Here is a 20,486-nt window from a genome sequence, read left to right on the forward strand (position 1 = left end):
AGAAAAACCACTCCATCAGAAATAATGAAGAGAATAGAGTGCATTCATTAGTGTGTGTAGGCTCTAAAATCTGAGCAGAAAAAAACCCCAAGGGTTGTATTTCATCTGTGCTGTGGACTACCCCTCTACCTGCTAAATTTGGCCTGGTAAGGTAAGCCGGGGCGCTGATCTGTTCAGTGCATTGCTATCCACATACAGTACCTGAGACCTGCAGTAGCAATTTCACCCTGCAGCACTTCGAATGAGCCTCAGCTATCCACAGTGATTATTGCTTTCCCATATTTCATAAAATAAACAATATAGGGTACGGTAGTATCTATTTCTGTAATATACGCATGGTTTGTAATTGCTAGAATTATGTCAGTAATTTTAAGTAAGCTCTGAACATTTGTGGGCGGTGACTATCAAGTAGGCTAGTGAAACAAAATATTGCTAGTCCTGCTTCATTAAATGGGTCACTTTGGCGAATTAAAATTGGCTATTTCAGTGACATACACTTAAACACTTTTACTGTTATGAAGCAAAAGAATAATCATTTAAACTTGCCTGACAAATCCGATGTTATTAGTTTCTTACGCTTTTCCAGAGCAATACTTTCCATTAAGGTATAGATTACATGTATACCAGGAAAGGTATACTGTACACATCAGCGCTTTTTTTTTTTTTAAAAGCCTTATTGCACAATGTGTAAATGTCAGAAATATTTTTTGTGCGTATGAGAAGCATACAGTTCGGTTTTGAAACTCTCGGAAGCATACCCAAACACATTTTAGGAAGCAAGAGTTTAAAGAGGATTCCTGATTGTTCCACACTGTGCATATATGTAGTAAAACAGTCTTTACCCCAGAGAGCTTACAGCCTAAAATATGTAGGATTTGGAGGAATTTTCACTAGGCAAGTTTAGGAGCGGCATTACAACGGCTGATAATAAGCCAGCTGCAGTTTCAAACTGGGTAATTCCTCTGCATTGCTGGAAGAGAGACCTCCACCTCCGTACGTGGCTGTGTTTGGGTAAACTCCCCCACCTCCAGAAACAAAATGCGGTAATGCTCAACCTGCTGCTTGCCGTTTGATTTTTCAAAAGAAGGCTCTGCCAACAATACGTCTCCTGCTCGGACATTTTTCTCTTGGTATGTTTTTTTTCCATCGGAGGAAGTCTGGGAACCGGGCTCTGCAGTAAAGGAGCACTGACACCACACTCGCTGTCACCTGCCTTCCTGCGGGAACAAGGGCAACTTGAATTAGCAGGGCCATTTGGCTCTTTCCCTACCTGGAAGGTTAGCTGCGTGACCAGGAGTGGCCAAAATGTGTGGTACAGAAAGGTCTGTCTAGTTCTGGAATGTTAAAGATCTGTGAGATACCCGAGCGCCACATAAGAAAGTGTCTTGTGTCTTTCTAACGGTGAGGAAAGCTATGCTGGTGCCTTAGTTGTCAGGATGCTTAGCTGATGGGTAGAAGTTCATAAGAGCACTTAAACTTTGCAAACTGTAGTTTTCATGAAAAAGGAATTCTGAAAGCTTTTGCGCATAGCACCATTTGAATATACATAGTTATTGCATGCAGACCTTTCTGAACTGCTGTGTTGTCCTGCGGGACTGAAAAGCAAAAATTTTTTAAGTTGTGTCTTAGCTGAAAAAAATGAGGCTGTATCACTTTATATGGTACTTGAGGAATATGCTATTAAAGTAGTTTATGAAGACTTTGGCATTAAATATCTTGTTTAAAATAAAGCAACTTAAATGCTTCCAATTGAAGATAAACTGAATGTTCAAGTAGTTGAAAAGATAAAAACAAAGAATGCAGTTTGTGTAAATACGGAAGACTGTTTGTCTAGATCATCTTTCAGACTCATTAAGCAGCCGTGAGTGATTTAAATACAAATTAGAAAGCTGCACATCATGTTGCAGCCTACTCGTGTAGGCTGAGCTCATCAGAAACTCCTTTTGTTCCTCCATTTCCTTCCACCTTACTTTCCCTGCCGACGCCAGCGGCGCCGCTTTACCCCGTTGAGCAGGGCTCTGTTGGAGGCACCATCTGTGCACGGATCGCTCCTACTCTTGGTTCGTTCGGTGTTGCTGATCCCACTCCTCCCTTCTCTGCCCCTCCAACCTCCCTATAACCCTGCCTTCCCTTGCGCATGTTGGGGACTGAGGTCTACCTTCTCATTTTCCTTTTTTTCCTATGATTCTTACTTAGTGGTCTTGGAGATTGGTACGTCGATAGCCAAAATTATTTAAATAATATGGAAAACAAGGAGATAGCAGAATTGGGAGGTTTTATGCTGGAAAGTGTTTTGCTTCTGTCAGCTAGTTTTTAATCTATAAATAATTGCCTGGTTGGCATATCGCACGCTGCAGACTCTGTGTCTCTTACACGCCTCTAACAGGTTCTGGCTTTCACCAAAATTGACAAGGCTGTTCTGATACATAGAACTTTCCCCAAAATTTCTGGAATTCGTTGAGTGCATTCATTATTAAATAACAGATGGTGAATTATTGTCAAGTGGAGGGTATAAATCCTTTCTTTGCATAGGCCAGTGGTATGTTTGGCTTGTCTTTAAAATATTCCACTGCAAATATTAGGGAATATAATGAATTTATTTATGTTTTTTAGGAGCAATGGATGAGCTTCATAGCCTGGACCCAAGAAGACAAGAATTGTTAGAGGCAAGATTTACAGGAGTAGTAAGTGGCAGCACTGGGAGTACTGGAAGTTGCAGTGTTGGAGCTAAAGTAAGTTCTAAGAGCAGTCATCCAGATCTGCCATCTTTGAAACACTAATTTATCTCACGCTGTCTCCCTTCTATATTGCCCATGTGATTTAATTGCAAAAGTACTGGGTTGGAAGAGGCTCAGGAAAATCCTCGTTAGTCTGTTGTTTTGATTTGAGATAGAATTGTTTATCCTGAACCTATGACATGGACATTGAATTGTTCTTAGTAACACCAAAGAATGGGCTTATAGAGGCTCTTTTGTGGTTCTGCTCTAGTGCACATATGACCAGGGATGGAAGGTTTTCCCAGTATTTAAGTGGAGTTGTCCGTTCTGCTGATGGCCAGGTACCTACAGCTTGGCTTGAAATAGACACAGGGAGTCCGGTGCAGCCTCTGTTTTTTAAGATTAAACTTGTTTAAAGACTAATATATCTAGATTAACAAAGCCAAATTCCTTCAACTTTCCAAGACCTATCAATTTTACCTACTTCTGTTGTAGACTTTCTGCAGTCTGTCCAGTAGTATACAAACCAGGATGCAACACTTGAGGGAAAAACCTGATGAACTTTGAGTAGTGAGGCTTAATTACCTTCCATACATCATATATTACCCTTCAGTTGATACATCTGCAAAATAAATTTTCCGTTATTACTAATTCTGTTCAAGTTACTAGCTTCAACTTCCAAGACTGGTTTCTGCAATGCTATGACCTAGCCAGAGGTACTCCATTTTGTATTTGTGCACCTTGAATGTTCTTCACCAAGTGTAGTACTTAATAAACTGATGTTAAAAAGATATAATACTAATTCTTCGGGCAGATTTCCCCCATGACCAAAGTACTTTTGAATTCTGTTTCCAAAGTGTTTGCAGTGTCCTCATATTTTAAGCATTCTACACAAACTTGGTTAGTATTTTTGACTTCCTGTTCCACATTTTAATTACCAGTCTAGATTACAGAACAAAATACTATCTGATAGCAGACACTGATGAAATTTCTGGAGATATGTGATGTAGTGATGACTATCAAGAAACTATAAAGAATTGAAATCAGTGCATAGTGATCTTGCATCATATAATCTTAATTTGTTTTTGAGAGTGACGTGAAGGTAACTATCACAAAGCTGTAAAACAGGTGACATATCACTTTTGTTACTACCATCTTAACCAAGAAGTGAGTTAAATGGTCAGGGGAAGGAATCAGGTTGGGTTGACACAGTGTGGTTGATGCACTCTTGTTTTCTCTTTTTATTTAATTGCCTTCTAATTATGACTGCAAAAACGTATACTTACCGTGTCTTATGATTAAAGTTAGGTAGAGACAAGCCTGGTCATTCTGGCCCACCTTTGTTTCTTTCTTCCTTGGGTTCTCTAGTAGTACTTAATCCCCTAATTTATTAGCTTATTATAATTGCTCAGGTAATTGCTCATAATTCAAGTGACTGTTTGTCCTTTTTCATTACTAGACTTCTAGCTTCATTTAACTTTTAGTGTATTTGTAAACCCTTCTGTTAGTTTTTGATACAGCTGTGTTGGTCCCTTGCCTTATTGGCATTCTTTCTTTCTCAGAATCTGTCTACTGCTATGTGTGTAATATATTTTCTTTAAAAGTAATTATCGGGTTTCTTGGGGTTCTTTTTCTTTAAACTTTGGTCCCTTGTGAGTCACTGCTTACCATTTCCATAAATCTGTTCAAGTCTTTTTTTGTTGTCTGTTGTTCAGCTGATTTCGCTTTTAGCCAAATTACATTCCACTTCCAGGTTCTCAGTTTGTTCATCCAAATTAGCCAGAAAAAAAAAGAGATTTAAAAGACTTAATTTTCTTTTTCACTCTACCATGTAAAACATAAATTTCTTGTCCCTGCCACATTCCAAGATCTGTTTAAACAGAAAATTGTATCTCATCCAGTTTGTTTCCAAATGGATAGCTGGATAAAGTGTTTTGTTTTGTTTTTTAATACTACTAAATGCTTTGATAATTGTTTGCAGAAGTACTACTGCCACTGTCTTCTGTTTGATGCAGATCCTCACCTACGACACTGTTGTTCTTACCTTTGACCAGAAATATTCCACAACTGATCTCCAGTATACAGTGCAATATCTCTTCTTTTCCAGCTTACTTTTTATTTGGATTAGGGAGGTAGAGGGGAATACCAATATCTAGTCCTGTGATTTATCCCACGGTCAGTAAAGTGGCAATTATATCAGTTTTGTTTATATTTCTTTTATTTTTGACCATTCAGTGTACCCAAGCAGATAACATGAAGGGTAGTAACTCATCTGGGCTGTGTTCGGAATATGTTGGTTTTGTTTTGTTTTTAATAGAGCCTTTAGTCTTGGTGGGGCATGTTGAGAGAGGCTTATCTGATTTTTATTAAAAAACCTGATAAAACCTTTTTGATCTGATGTGCAGAGGTAACTGGGAAAATATGATGTATAAATATGATCTTCATTGATCTGCTTTCACTTTGAAGGCAAACATGAAAAAACTTCCTCTCTGTCTACATACCCAAGTCCACACATACCAAATTCTCCTTTTCCTAACCGAGCAAGACAATACAGAGGTTGCAGCTGCACTTGCTGGTTATTTTTGGAAGCATTCTAGGTCATTATTCTTCTAGTAATTAAATTGAGATGGACACTTATTTATTGAGACTACTGTTTTGAAAGCCTACCCTTATCTACTGTTTTGATGAAGAGTTTTGGGAATTGTTGAGGAAAAAAAAGCACATCATCTTCAAGCATTTTCAGTAAGCAAGGGTGGAAATAGGAATATAGGTTATGGAGGTTATTGTCTTGGCTGATTCCGATGTGCAGATGCTGAGATGTCGCAAAGAAGAACTACATATAGTCATTTCTATACTAAAGACTGCCGGGGGGGGGGGAACACATGGAAATTTTGTGGGTTTAGTTAACATTTCTCCAGAAATTTTAATTCAGAGATGATCTGGTTATTCAGAAGATGTCACAGATCAGTATTGTCCTGCAAACGGATGTAGGGCTGGAATTTAACTCTTTGAAGCAAGCTGAGTGTTTGCCTTGAAACGAGTTGTTGTTTCACTTCAAAGTATTTGTTCTGCCTTCCTATATGGAAAAGAATAAACCAGCGGTATAAGATTTTTTTTTTTCTTTTAATAAAAAGAAGCTCAGCTGATGTTGGCATTTTTTATTCAGTGAACGTGGAACAGACTCTTTCAATAAAATGTCCATGTTGCCATTCTGTGTTCAAAAGATCTCTGAATAAATCAGCCTTAGAAAATTTCTAAATAAATATTGTAACTTGACAGTATTTCAGTTTTTCTCTCCCCCCCACCCCCACTGGTCTGAACTTGTTACTTTGGGGAAAATGGTTTGTTTTAAGAATGTAGAGTAATATGTCAATAGGTTGTAATCTTCTGTTGTTGAATGTATTTTTAAAAAAATAATCTCTGCAATAGCCTAGTATCCGTCTTGGGGAAAACTAAACCTTCTTTTTCTTTGAAAAATGAACATTTTTAGTAGTCTCCACCACTTCCAGCAATATCAGCTTTTTAAGCCCATTCTGTAGAATCGATTGGTAGGGTTTTTCATTGGATTCTTTGCTATTCCCAAATAAGACTGAAACATTTTTGAATGTTCTAGGGTTTTACTTGGCTTAAAAGCAATCGAAATACAGAATTTACTGTGCCCTGTCAAAAGATCATCCACCTGTCATAAGTGGTCACAAGTGCTCTATAGTTAATCAATTTTTCCTTTCAAGCATGAAATTTTATTACTGTTGCTTGTTACAACTGTGAGTGATAATAGCGAATTAGCTGTCTTCTAAATCTGTATATAATATTTAGTATTTTATTTGTCTTGGTAGGCCTCAACAAATAACGAAAGTTCAAATCACAGTTTCGGAAGCTTGGGATCTTTAAGTGATAAAGAATCAGAGGTAAGTATACGGGGCAGATTCATTATTACCGCAAAATTTTGATGCTAACAAGTCATAATTTTATATTCCATTTTGATGCCTTATTTTTTGTAGAAGCTTTTGAATTAAAATGCAAAATACACAGCTGGATAGGAAAAAGCATACATTACTAAAAGATACTGTCTCTTGGAGGAGGAGACATGACTTCATAAAAGTTTCTTTGAATTTTTGGTCATGAAACTTCTGCTACAGCTTTTGGAGCTGCAGTTTTTTGTTTAATAAATAAAAAGATTTTCGTCAGCACAGATAAACTTTGACTAGTCATTGGCTGCATCCTTGAAAATACTCTAGAAACTAGTTTGCTGTATTTTCTCTAAAAATATGGATTTACTCCAAGGTCAGGCAGTAGTATCTGCATTTGTAAAACCTGCAGTTGTCACTGTGTGTTTTCTTACCTACTAGCACTTCATAACCCAAAAAAGGATTTGTATTACTAGGTTTTAGTGTAAGAGTGCAGACTTCCCTTGGAGTAGATGATTTTCCTCTTAGTGACCAGTACTGATATAGTTGCACTAATGCAGCTCTTAAATTTACGTGTTTTGGGGTCGCTGAGGCCCTCTCACAGTTTTGCCTGTGTACGTCACTGATTGCATCGATAAGATTATACCCGTTGTAAGCAAGAGTGTGTTTCTAGCCCAGGCTGGACCCCTGTTTGAGTATGTGTCATGCTGGAGGGAGAGTTGTTTGGAATGTGCTTTCAATGTTATTTTCACATGTTAAATCTTTATTTGGGGCCCAATTGTTCGTTCAATCAGTCACTGAGACACTGATGTTTGCTTTTATACTGGGCAGACCAGCAAGTGAATTTAGTTGGTTCCCAAGACTGATACCTTATAAATAAAAGTTCTCTGTGTGTGATTTCATGTTTTCCTATTTGAAAAAGGCTCTGCTCTGTTGGGTTTTTTTTCCCACTTGCCTTTCCCATCTGAATTTTCCTTTCAGTTGTATATGGATTGTTTTCTTTACCAGAGGAATCTGTCTGCCTGTTGTTTTTCTTCGTGACTTTTCCTAGAAATACTTTGAGCAGCGTTGCAGTGATGCAGTTCTCATGTAGGTTAGGAATGGAAATGTGCTGCAGTACCCTGAAGGTTATGATGCATTATTGCAATTCCTTGTCTGTGAATAGTCGAGTGATCTCAGAACATTGACTATACATGTCATGACTTTTTGGTATAGAAAAATGTTATTTTACAGTGGTATACATGAAATACAGAAGCAAGGTTTTCCCAAGGCATGTACATTTGAAAGTTCGGCCCATATCTTCAGTCTCTGCATAGTGTTTTAACCTCAAGCCATGCTTCTGGGTAGGGATAATTTATTATTTTTTTTTAAAAGTATTCTAAAACTTGGATTCTGAAATAGAAATAGAGTTTGTTGGTTGTTTTTTTTTTTTTGTTAAAAGTCCCTGCACAGATCTCCAGTGCACAGTCCTCCAGGTTTCTTCTGTGTTTTCTGAAAGATGAGTCGTAATGACATTGAATAATGAAATACGATTTCTTGACCCATTTTCAGAAGTTGTCAGTTGTATTCACTTAAATTAAATTATAATTGTGATACCAAATATGTTAATAAGTTTGTAGAGTTTTGTTCTTAAAATAACATCTGGTTACTTATATGCTGTAATCCTACTAAAAGTACACTTTAGTTCTTAATACTGCAAACAGGTTGCGGGATTTTTTTGTGGGATTTTTTTTTTTAATGGTGTGACAACGAAGGTTTCATAGCAGTAGGGAATTACTCTTGTGGGTGGTTGTGTAGAAATACAAAGACTTATAGGGAAAGCAGTGCCATGATTTGATGTTGAGAGAAAACCGTTGTATTACAATAGATTTTGGGAGGGAAAAAAAAGTAGAAATGCAAATCTCAGAATTGTTGAAATTAATTTCTAGCAAGAATGTCAGTTTCTGATCACATTGCGATGGTACATTCATGGCATCATTATGTGCTTTCATCACTAAGAGGCACATTAAAAGAAAGTAAGTCACACTTAGTTTTCAAAACAAAGCAGGCTTCCCACACCCTTTTTTGGTTTTCTGGTGCAATTTTTTATTTTTCTTTTACTTTTTGCACACGGGATTGTAGAAAATACAACTATTAGAACTGTAGTCTTTTCTTTTTTTCAATCTGATGGATGTATGAAGAGGGGTAATTCATCTGAATACTAGTTTTAATTGAGATACTTCAGAGGTAAACTTTGATCTGCAAAACAACTTGAAACCAGGCTTTATTCTGGATTCAGTTCAGAATTGTGAGCAATAAACAATAGCTGGATGTTAATATCCAGAGCTATATTCCAGTTTCTTTTTAAGTGTATACATTATTTTTGTTTTATTAAATGCTTTGTTGCTGTGGTACGTAGATCTTAATTTGAGTGTGTATTAGCTACTTGTAGTTAAGATAAATCCTAAATTGGCTATCTCGGGTTGTGAACAAGTGCTTCTTTTCCAATATTTTGGCCTTCCCTGCCATTCCTCATTAAAGTAGATTGCTCCCTCCTTGTTTTGGTTACAAATGCATTATTTTATTTATAACTAGTATTTTCTGTTCTCTGTAAATAATGAGTTCTTTAAAGGAGGACAGCTTTGTCTGAGGCTTGATTAGTCCAGTTTGATTAGTAATTTAAATGTTTTGTTCTGCTTGCTCGTAGCTGGTTAGTTGCTGCGGTTCCCAGTAATACAGAACCCTCATTATAAATGTAATTTCAGAAGTAACTAAAGGTTTGATCTAATTGGAATTTATAATGTGTTGCGGAGGAGAACAGCACTGCTGTATTTGTTTGCTGTAGTTGTAAAGCTTTGGGGGGAGGGTAGGATTTAGAAAAAAATAATTATGGAAAACTATCAACTCATTCATGATGCATATGAAAAATATTAACAAAAAAATCATTACTGTTAAGCATACTGGAGATCTAAGTGTTGAGAGACAAAAAAAATAAAAACTTTTATTTTATTACACGTGATTTTGTTTTCCCCCCCCTACAAAAATAACTTCCTGAGTTATATAGTTACTAGTTCTACAATAATGGTAGAAAATATTTAACTGTACATAAAGTATATAAAATTACTTTTCTGGGTATTTTTTAAAGGAGATTAACTAGTTGAGAATTGGTACTTAGAAATGTTTATTTTTTTAAAAGAGGACGTGAAAAGCTAAGATTTAAAACTATAAATGTGAAGAGAAGGCTCAGGGGAAGCACATTAAAATTGAGGGGTCAACTGGGATCAAGACTGTGATGTCCGAGGCTCTGAGAATGTGCCAAGCTGTGGATAACTTTAACATAGCTTTACAATCGATAACTTAGGATAGCTTCAAAACTATTTTGTCTTTCTTATGAAATAGTGGGATTTTAATCTAAATCTTGGCTATACGTAAATCCTTCTGAAGTGCCTGAAAGCAGCTTCACTCTTCATTTACCAGGAAGATACTCCTCAGCCCCATTAGTCTTCACTTTCTTGTAATTCGTATGATTCCATTCATTAGAAAGGATTTTGGAGAACATTTTCTAGTGATTGATGTATGCTGTACATTACCATGTGAATTTTGTACTTAGAAAAGGTGAACATGACCTTGTTGGGTAACCTCATTAATAACCTCGTTAGTGTGCTAATACTTCTTAGTCTGCAAGGTTAAATTAAACACTGAAAGAAATCAGAAGAGCTTAAGAAAATAGACATTTATGAATTATTTGAGTTTCAGTTTTAAAACTATAAACCTCTTTAAATATCTGGCTTTTAAATACAAGACATCAGTCACTGCAGTTGGTGGGGGAAATCTTAAATGTTTAGTCATTAATTAGCTTTTAAATAACTTTTTTTTGCTGGGCATGGCAGGTAACACTGTGTTAGAATGATAACTGCAGAATTGAAAGCTGGGAAATAAGAATAACATGAAAATGCTGGGTTAAATCGTTTCAATTCAGTTTTGTGGAAAGATAACTTAATGTTACCTATTTACCTGGCAGTAATTGCAAATTATTAAAGTAATATTTCTAAGCTATGCTTTCTGCTTTTAGGATCATATGGTCTTAAGATAACTTAATCTCCAGGAGTCTGTGTTGTAGAGTTTGCTAATGTACGATAGCACTGTAAAACATGCAGATTTTGGTTGGGATAGTTTATTTAAAATAAAATGTATGTAATTTGAACTTCATTTGTAGCCTGATAATACAACATTCGTAACGTTTTTATGAAGCTATCCACAGAGCTGAAGCTTCTAAAAAATACTTGGTATAGATAAGGAAGACCTTTCTTGTCCTGACTCTTCTTTTATAGACTGATAATTTTCTGTGGATCACAGGTAACTTAAGTGGTTCTTTGCCAAAATAGTTATTTTAGAATATTTGTAGTAAATTTATATTTGAAGATACCCATGTGAAGATTTTGGAACTGAAACATATTTGAAATGCTTCCAGTGATGGGTTGAAGTTTGAATTTTGATATCGTTTGCTGTGTTGAGAAGGAATACTTGGAGCACAAAGTGACAAATACAGTGAAATGATAAAATGATGGTATCACTTAAAAAAATGAAGCATCTTATGACTGATCTCAAATTTAGTCTGATATATTAGGGGCTATCGATTCTTAATTGTAAGACAGAGTTCATGTAATGGCTTCTGTGCTTTCTCCAGTTACTGGTATGAGGCTGCTTGGGGGCTGAATACACACAAAGCTGCAGAATCTTTGCCTCGAACCAAAGCAGCTTGTAGAATTTAACTTACACTGGGGAGACTAACTGGTCTGAATCCTCAGATCAAGGGAAAGCAAATATAATTTAGAGATGCTTCTGATCACAGCTCGCTCTTGTTATCTGTGTTGTACATGCTGATTGTAGTTTCTAGGCAACTATATATAATATTTCTGGAATAAATTTTTAACAGATCTGTGGGTTTTTTCACTTATCATTGATGTTTTTCTTTGACTTCCTTGAGATACAAATATAATGGGGTGGGGATGACGATACTTTCCAAGTGGATAGATACTCAAATATTCCCATTTTGAGCAATTGCTCTTTTTTTTTTTTTCTTAAATCCTAAGCAGATTCTAGAAATCTACAGTTTGTATTAATTTGGAGATTACTTCTGCACTTCCAAAAATGCATAACACTATTGGCTTCCTATTGAAGCATTAGAACTTTCATGTTTATACTGTGGCAATGTGCAGAAAACACCATCGAGAATCGGCTTATTTCACAAGGTATTAAGCTTTTAAAACACCCACAACTATATAATGATGATCCTGGTAAAAAGTAGCCGTAAGTGAAACCAAATAGGGTGTTCATAAACCCCAGAATGGATGAAAAGGTATAATTGCTTAACAATTAATATGTAGAATTGCCTTTTGGGAAATTATTTAAGAATTATTTCTCACTTTCTTAAATATCTTTTCTAGCTTGTATTTATCTGATTGACCAAGGATCATATTATCTACTTTAACTACGATCTGAAATTACATCCCTGCTGAATTGTGAAATCATGTTTTATGAATGAGGATTTAAAATTATTTCACAATAATATAGCAATAATAAATAGAGCTGCTGTTGGATCATGTTCTTTTTGTTGTTTGTAGACTCCAGAGAAGAAACAGTCAGAACCTTCCAGAGGAAGAAAAAGAAAAGCAGACACTCAGAGTGAAAGCAGCCAAGGTAAACTAAAATGTAAATGAATTAGATAGTTATTGCATGTATTTAATCAAATTATAATGCACAAAGTTTTTACTTTTAGCCTTAAAAATTCTGAATTTTTTGCTTGCGTAGGACGGGTGTTGGGTTTTATATTACTGAAAGGGATGGGCAAGTAAAACCTGAACCGGGCTGGTAATTGCCCATAAGAATCATGTGCTTGTGTAACTTGCATCTATGATACAACTTTCTATGTTTTTTAAGAATTGTAGCAGCTCTTCTCATCCAAAATACCTTTGTGGTTTGTATTTCTTTTCAGTAGGTAAGGGGGAAAAGGGATTACAGTTTATAATACCTGAAGGCTTGTTTTTTGGGTATATTTAAAAATTAAATTTTATTCTTCCTTTTCTATGGCTTATCTTACAGTGTGTAATTGTCTAGAGGGATGGGGAAGTTGGGATGAGACTGATTTCCAATTTAATATTTACAAAGCGTAGGTTTTGTCATTCTTCTCTTTAATGTGACTTTTGGGGGAGGAATGGTAGAAATTTAACCGCCAGACAAAAATTTATCAAAAGGGGAGAGGAAGTAGTTTTGATAGCATCTGTATTAGCTTTTTTTGGTTTCTGACTGAGCTAGGAAATGTCACTTCAGATACACATCAATGGGCTCCATATCTGGAAGTCTTCGTGATGCAACATGCTATTAGTGGAGGAATTGCGTAGTTTGACTAAAATTAATTTCTTTATAAGTGTTGCTTCATAGGGACTTGCTTTGTTCAAAGAACTTGAATGAAATTTCCTATTTCCATTGTTCTACTAGCCTATCCTTCCTGCTACCAGTGAGAGTTGAAATTAGAGACGATACAAATTTTAGGAACTTTTTGGCGTAGACAACATGATTATAATGTCTTATAATTACTATTTTACTGTCAGCAGCAATGAAACTGAATAGTCTGCACTGCAATATTCTCAAGGAACTGGCCTAGGGAACTGCAGTATATTGGAGTTGGTGCAGTACAGTTGAAGTACAGCAAATACTGCTATTGTATTGAAAAAAGGAACAAGAGATCTGTCTCTTGTATATTGTGTACCTAGGATTTTGACTGTGTAATATGCAAAATAATCCATAAACGTAGAAGAAAAGTATAGTTTTAGAATGTGGAGGAAATTGAAAAGTGGGATGAAATCAGTGTAAATCTATTCTTAATTGACTGTGCCAAAATAATCTGATGTATTTCTTCAGTGCAGAGTTCTGTAATGCAACATAGATTTTTCTATACTGAAAAGGAATGCAGTCTGTCTCATTTATCTGGATGAAAGCAAATTTTAATTTGATAAAATGATATATGAGAATTAAGCATGAAGACAGAAATCACTAGAAATTATAGGGTAGGTAAACAACTGGCTAGAGGGCAGTAGCAGTGATATATACGCTAACTGGGTAACTACTGGAGGAGTTAGCTGTGTGCTGTTCTAGGTCTTTGAATTATTTTATCTATGTATTTCTGTTAAAGTCTTGACACAAAAAGGGCTGCCAGATGTTTCTGTTCATTCATGGTATTTCTTAGTGACACAAAGTTATGCAGCAGTGCCAGTGTAGAGGCACACTGACTAGAAAGAATTCTTCAGGGCTGAAGAATAGAAAAGCTTGAAAATCTTTGCTAAAAAGTCTAAAATTACATTTTTGGACCTATGGGTAATGGTCTCCTAATTTATTGCAAAAATTTCTTTCTATAAAGAAAAAAGGTTTGTTGAACAATGGTTCCTTTTCAAGGTGTCTACCAACAGGTAGTCAGACTTGTACAGGAGACAAATACAGTCTTAAGATTTATCAGTCATCTTAGGGCCGAATAGAAGAAGGCATTTATACCGCTGGGTAAGGCATTGATGCAATCTCTAGAATGGCACATATGGCTCAGGTCCTCATGTTGAAGAAAGATTAATTCACATTGGTGCTCCTGAAGCTTCAATACTGATTAAGATAAAAGAAATTCTACTCTCTCATTCTGCTCTATTTATCTCCCTAGTTAAGCCAGTGAGTTAGCCGCTTCGTCATCAGGTTTGTAGGAGTGGAAATGCTTGTCGTCCTCCATGCCCATGCTGTTATTGCCACTTAAGGAAATCCTTGGGCTGAATATTTGGGCACAGTAACTCACCTGGAGCATAGAATGTTAATAGACTTCGTTAATTTTGATACTTTGGAAGTGGGTGAACTTTGAGATAGTGCTTGAAAAGGGGAGGGACATAGTGGTAAAGGTTTGATCTGTAGGGTGAGAGATGTGTTTCCTAGATGTTAGCTGGAAAAGGTCTAGGCTTGCTGCTAGATCTACACTAATCTGGTTTAGGAATTGAAGCATGGCTTAATTTCTGATTTCTCAGTGAATGGAATATGCAGGTCGCTGTTGTGGCCAGTCCCTTAATTATCTACATAGGAAGATCACATACTAGCACATCAAAGAAAAACAAGTGGTAAGACTTTGCTATAAGTACTGTATAGGTAAAAATGTAAGACACATAAGGCAAGTTATTTAATCAGTTCTAATGTATTAATGTATTTGTTTCAGGAAAGAATATTGGGGGACGCGGTCACAAGATTAGTGACTATTTTGAGGTAAGGTTTTTGTGTGTTTGTAAAATTTACGTCAGCTTTAAAATATTATTTCAGCTTTTTTTGGATATTACACAGTTTTTGTTTGCAACGGACAGGCCTCTTCAGAGAATACTTTTTTTTTTCTTTATGTAAGTTTATGAGTATTAAACCTTGAAGTAGAGATGCGGTGGTCTCTTGGTGCAGCCTCAGCTAAAATATAAAAAACGTTTTCTTTCACGCCTTTCTTTAAATGGCCAAAGGCTACACTAATGCGAGTAATACAGTCTAATTTAGAAATTCTGTGTACAGACGAGCTGTATCATTCAGTAGATGTATACTGTATTTTGATAAGAAGATTGACTAATTGGAGGGGCTATATCTTCTCTACAGTACCAAGGTGGAAACGGCTCTAGTCCAGTGCGAGGTGTACCTCCTGCAATCCGATCTCCTCAGAACTCACATTCCGCTCCTTCTTCTGTAAGTTTGTGAACTTCATAACTGCTGGAGATGCTTCCGTAGTCTTAAAAGGAGAATAATTGAAGAGAAAACACGTTATCAGGGAAGAGTTTTCAAAGGAGGGAATCCTGGGAAGGAATTCATTCTTTCAACAGCAAAATAAAAAAAAAGATCAATTTAAATATTAAAACTAAAATTTTCTGTTAACACTGGGACTTTTTTCCTAAAACAATTTTTAAATAAAAACTAATTACATAAAATACTGAATAAGTGCTAAAATGTTCTAAAGACATCTGTTCACAAGCCTCACACAAAAAAGGGGAGGATTTTTGTTATTTATGAGACAACTGAACCCCTAACTTGGGACTTCAAAAGCTCAGGTTTTGATAAATCAGAAGTTTTAAAATAACTGACACCTAATGTGCCTGTATCTTTTTAAAATTCTCTTTACTGGTCATGCTAATTATTTTTTTCCCTCCTCGTGCAAAATTTCAGTGTTAGGCATACCCACGTGCGACTCTAAATGGCCAAACAGATTCTGACAATTAAAGAAAGGATTTTTCTCTGCTGTTAGACCTCAGCTTTTATTCCATGTACTTTCAGCTTCAGGCATGCTCTTATTCTTGCTAACAGTATGGAGTGTAATGCAGATTGTGGAATTTGGCTTGAAAATGGTCTCATTCACACCAAAGAGAGGGTTTTTGAGAAGTTTCAGCAACGGAATTTGGGGTCTGATCTGCATTAGCTTTCCCTTTCTCATCCTCCCATGGAAAATAACCACTTCAAAAATAACTCACGTTACTTTATTTTTGAGTTGTGAAAGCTTAGAATCAGAAAAATACGTCTGTGTGAGACTACTGTCACCTTATGTCAGTCTCGTATTGTCTTAAGTCTTTCAGTCTGTTTCTCTAAAATGACAATCTTGGTTTTCTCAGAGAATATATTGCATCCTTTCTAAACTGCAAGTGATATGTAACAGCATAGTGATAGCTGTCAATGCAGTGCTCCAAGTAGTAGCTTATGCAATAAAGATACCTTATTTCTCTATTCTATATGATTTTCCTGCCAAGAGTTGTAAACAAGGCTATGTTCATAACTGAATATTACAGTGTCTAAAGTCCTTTGTTTTCATGCGTTCCAGGTTCGACAGAATAGTCCTTCTCCTACTTCATTAGCTTTCGGGGACCACCCTATTACGCAACCAAAGCAGTTATCTTTTAAAATTACTCAGGTAACTCTTTTTGAGTAGAGCTATCCTGTATCATTTCAGTCTGTAGGAAAAACTGATAGATATGTTTATTGCTTTGTCTTTCAATTTCTTTTAAACTCTTAAAGGCTTCCAAAGCTTTGCTTTTTGCAATCCGCCAAAACGTTTTTCGTTTAAGTTCAGCAGCTCATAATTTAAATCTCTCTGATTAGTTTTGTACTCTGCACTTGCTCTGCTTCCATCATGGCACTTCGTGAGTAGTTAGGTGACCACGTGGTTGGTAGGCTTTTGCTCAAGATTTTAGCTGTTGTGTGATCTTAGGAGTAGAGGCTGCTCTTTCAGGCAGTATTTGAAGTGACAGCTGCTGTTGTCATATCGCATTTAAAATCTGACATTGAAGAAGAAAAATGAGATGGTAATCAAAATGATCAAGATAAAGTTCTGTCATGACTTTTAAAAGCTGAAAGCAACTGTTTTATCCTGTCTCCTGTTTCTGACATGATCTGTTCTGTGTTTCACAAGTTAGAACAAAGTTACTTCACCTGTTGACCAAATACAGAGAATTTAAAGTAATTATCTGACATTTACATTCTTGCCCTGCTTTCTGTGCTTTTTTTTGTGAACGATGACTTTTCAATTAGTGATTAAATCTTTTAACACTGTTAGTGGCTGGCCCCAACTGTTCATGGTCATCCTCATGAAGGGGGAAAGCAGTTTTGAAGAAGAACCTGCCATGTCAGGAAAATAAGATGTGCTGGTCTTGTTGAATGATATAAAGTAGTTTATTTCTCTATGTAACATGAGAAAAATAATGCTGTAATTGTTAAAGGAAATTATAAATATTTCAAAACGTTCTTTTTAGACTGATCTCACAATGCTGAAATTAGCTGCACTAGAAAGTAATAAAAATCAAGACTTGGAAAAGAAAGAAGGTCGTATAGATGACTTACTCAGGGTAAGTGTTAGACATGGGGTAAAGATATTCAGAACAACAGGCAGTGAATCTGAGGCCAATATTTTACATGTTTGAAGAATTCTTGTTTTTGAAAATTACCCTAGAGTTACCTAAATTAAAAGGTGAAACAAGTTTTTAATTTTTGTGAATTTTTTTTTCTGAAAATGCAAGAAGTCCATAAAATGAAATGCATAAGAGTTTTTTTTTCTGCTTCTGTGCTACAACTTGTTAATGATTAAATATGTTTATAGACTTTCTGAAGGTAGAAAGCAAGCTGATGGTGTTTTGTAGGCAGTTGATAAATTCCTTAAATTCATAATATAATTGTGAATAGCATTTATCGGTGGGACAACTGTTGTCAGTTTAAGAATGGAGATGATTGTGACAGAAATTACGAGCAGCAAATAAATACTTTTGATAAGAATATTGCTATTTTTTTAAAAGTAATGAGTTATATATAATTGTAATGTAGGGAAATTGCTAAACTTTCTATTCAGATAATTGAAATTTCTGTGATTGTGAATTTTTTGTTTCCTTTTAAATTAAAACGTTAGGATGTCACATGACTTCAGCAATCAAATATAAAGGATCCGGAGCTAAAATTAAACTTTCAGTTTAACACTGGAGGACTGGAAAAGCGATCGGTACAATGCTTTTATATATTATTTATATGCTGAATGCTCTGTAATACAGAATGCAGCTCGGTGTAAAGGAAATAAAAAAGGAAGCAAGACATCCCATAGAGACAGATCTGTGAAATGTGATTTTTGCCTATATATATATGTTTATGCATGTTCCTTACTTTAGTCACATGAAGGTAGATACCTGTATTTTCTTGACAGCTGATTATAAAAATAGTGTTTTGATATAGCTAATCATATTTTGTATAAATTTGTTAGGCTAACTGTGATCTTAGAAGACAAATAGATGAACAACAAAAGCTACTTGAAAAATATAAAGAAAGATTAAACAAATGTATTTCAATGAGCAAGAAGCTTCTAATTGAAAAGGTAAGCTGACTGCTTTTAAAATGTTTGTGATAAAAACTTTGATGGTGCTGTAGAACTCCATTATGATTCCTTCATTTTCACTTCAACTTTTTCACATTAGTCTGAGACTGAAAATTCGTAAGCATGGTCTCTATCTGGCCTTAAGTGTTTTTATAAGCCTGAAGAAGCAAAATAAAATGTTGAGCCTTCTTCTGATTGTGGAAAATGTACCTTTCAATTTAATGGATGTTTTCCTATCACGAAGATATGGCAAAGCATAAAAGATAAGAATTTAGGATGTGGCTAATTTTCTGGACAAACATTAGGAATGAGATTACAGTGGATTAAAAAAATTTCTGAATGTAATCTTTTGTGGAGAGGAGACAGATAAAATCTCTTCATGAGACACTTAAGCAGCCGAGATAATTTTTGATGTAAAATGTTAAAATGCTACGTTAGCTCAGAATTAATAGAAACAAGGTAATGAAGGTGACCATTCACCTTCATACTGCTATGAAAGAAATATTTATTTCAGATTTAATGCCAATTTTATTTAAACTAGCAGCAATTTCTTAAAAGGCAAGGACACATTGTTTCTCTCCCTCTTCTTTAAAATAGCCTTATTGGAAAAAAACCCCAAGCCCAGCAGCTAAAAATTGTGACTAGTAAATCAGCTTATTAGAAATTGGGATACAAAAAAGTTTAAGGTAAACAGCCAATCTTTTGCCTAATATTAGCCGCTAGATGCTGCTGTCAGACACAAGGGTACAAACTGATCCATTAGAGGATTAGGGAGTTTCCTCTCTAGTATCCCATAAATAAATTATTGCAGTCCTTTTTAAGTTCCAGCATGAGGGGAATGCAGAGAAAAGATGCATCAGCTCTGTTTGGTGTGATGCTACGTGTGCACCTTCAGACTGAGAATATCACAGAGGCCAATTTTTGTGAAAGGCCATGCGGGCCTCCTCTTCAGTCCAGAAATCTGTTTGCACGAAGATCCTTAATTCTGTCAGCGTCTCACATTTGGGGTGCATGTGTGTGTGATTTTGGGCCATAGGCTTTTCTTAAGAAGCAAGCCTTTTTAACAATTAAAGAAGTCACTGTCCATCAGCAGCATTCACGGTGCTCTCTCTGCTTGTGCTGAAGCAGACTAGGCAGACTCAATCATTTATCACATCCCAGGGATGCTTGTGGTAGTAGTGACTGGTTCTGAGAAGGGCATCTGCTTCTGTTACTGCGAGTGGATATCTGACTGCAGTTAAGTCTACCTGCAGCGCGTTCCCACGTAGAGGTTCCTGAGCTCAGTCAGTTTGGTACGTGTAGTAACACAGATGCTCTGTCCAGGGAGTTTCCAGGCACTCTTTCCGATATCTAATCAGGCTCCTTTAGTGTAATAGACATGTACAAACATAATCTTAATTATATGCCTGTATGATGCTAATCCTCTTACCAGTTTTCTGTATTTACAAATAAAATGTTCTGTTAATTATGAAGAACAGTGAACTTTATAGGAAAACTGAGTCAAACTGAAATATTTTTTTTGGCATACCAATTCTGAAAACTGCAGATGTTTGAGTTCTGCAAAAATTAGAATAAATGGAGTAAAGTAATAAAAGATGCTTTCATCTGCTCTCCTTTTATCCCTCCCTTACAAAGTTGATGGAGGAAGAAAAACTTTTACTGACTTTTTGAACGCTATAGTATTACTGAATATGAATTTCATTTTTTTTTTTTGTTTTCTTAGAGCACACAGGAAAAGCTGGCAAGCAGAGAGAAGAGCATGCAAGACAGATTACGCCTGGGGCATTTTACAACAGTTCGTCACGGTGCTTCATTTACTGAACAGTGGACAGATGGCTTTGCATTTCAAAATCTTGTGAAGTTAGTAAACGCTATGTTCTTAAAATTCTCACTAATTGTTAGTTCCCTCTAGTGGATTTTTTTATTACTAAGGTTCTAGGATTGGAGAACGTTATATTTTGCTTTGCCTTTCGAAGACTGAGAGTA

General features: G+C 35.9%; 1 protein-coding gene across 6 annotated transcripts in view; it reads left to right on the forward strand.

The window, feature by feature from the left end:
- Positions 1-20,486, forward strand: part of TLK1 (tousled like kinase 1) — a 72,811-nt gene that overhangs the window by 26,739 nt on the left and 25,586 nt on the right. For all 6 annotated transcript variants that reach the window (XM_074595426.1, XM_074595424.1, XM_074595425.1 and 3 more), the window contains exons 2-10: positions 2,614-2,732; positions 6,554-6,625; positions 12,229-12,304; positions 14,847-14,893; positions 15,263-15,349; positions 16,470-16,559; positions 17,398-17,490; positions 18,390-18,500; positions 20,224-20,360. In XM_074595426.1, the coding sequence (XP_074451527.1) occupies positions 2,619-2,732; positions 6,554-6,625; positions 12,229-12,304; positions 14,847-14,893; positions 15,263-15,349; positions 16,470-16,559; positions 17,398-17,490; positions 18,390-18,500; positions 20,224-20,360 (827 nt within the window). In that variant the 5' untranslated portion in view covers positions 2,614-2,618. The remainder of the gene's footprint in view (positions 1-2,613; positions 2,733-6,553; positions 6,626-12,228; positions 12,305-14,846; positions 14,894-15,262; positions 15,350-16,469; positions 16,560-17,397; positions 17,491-18,389; positions 18,501-20,223; positions 20,361-20,486) is intronic.

The sequence above is a fragment of the Larus michahellis genome, chromosome 7 (assembly GCF_964199755.1).
Source record: "Larus michahellis chromosome 7, bLarMic1.1, whole genome shotgun sequence".
Lineage (NCBI taxonomy): Eukaryota > Metazoa > Chordata > Aves > Charadriiformes > Laridae > Larus > Larus michahellis.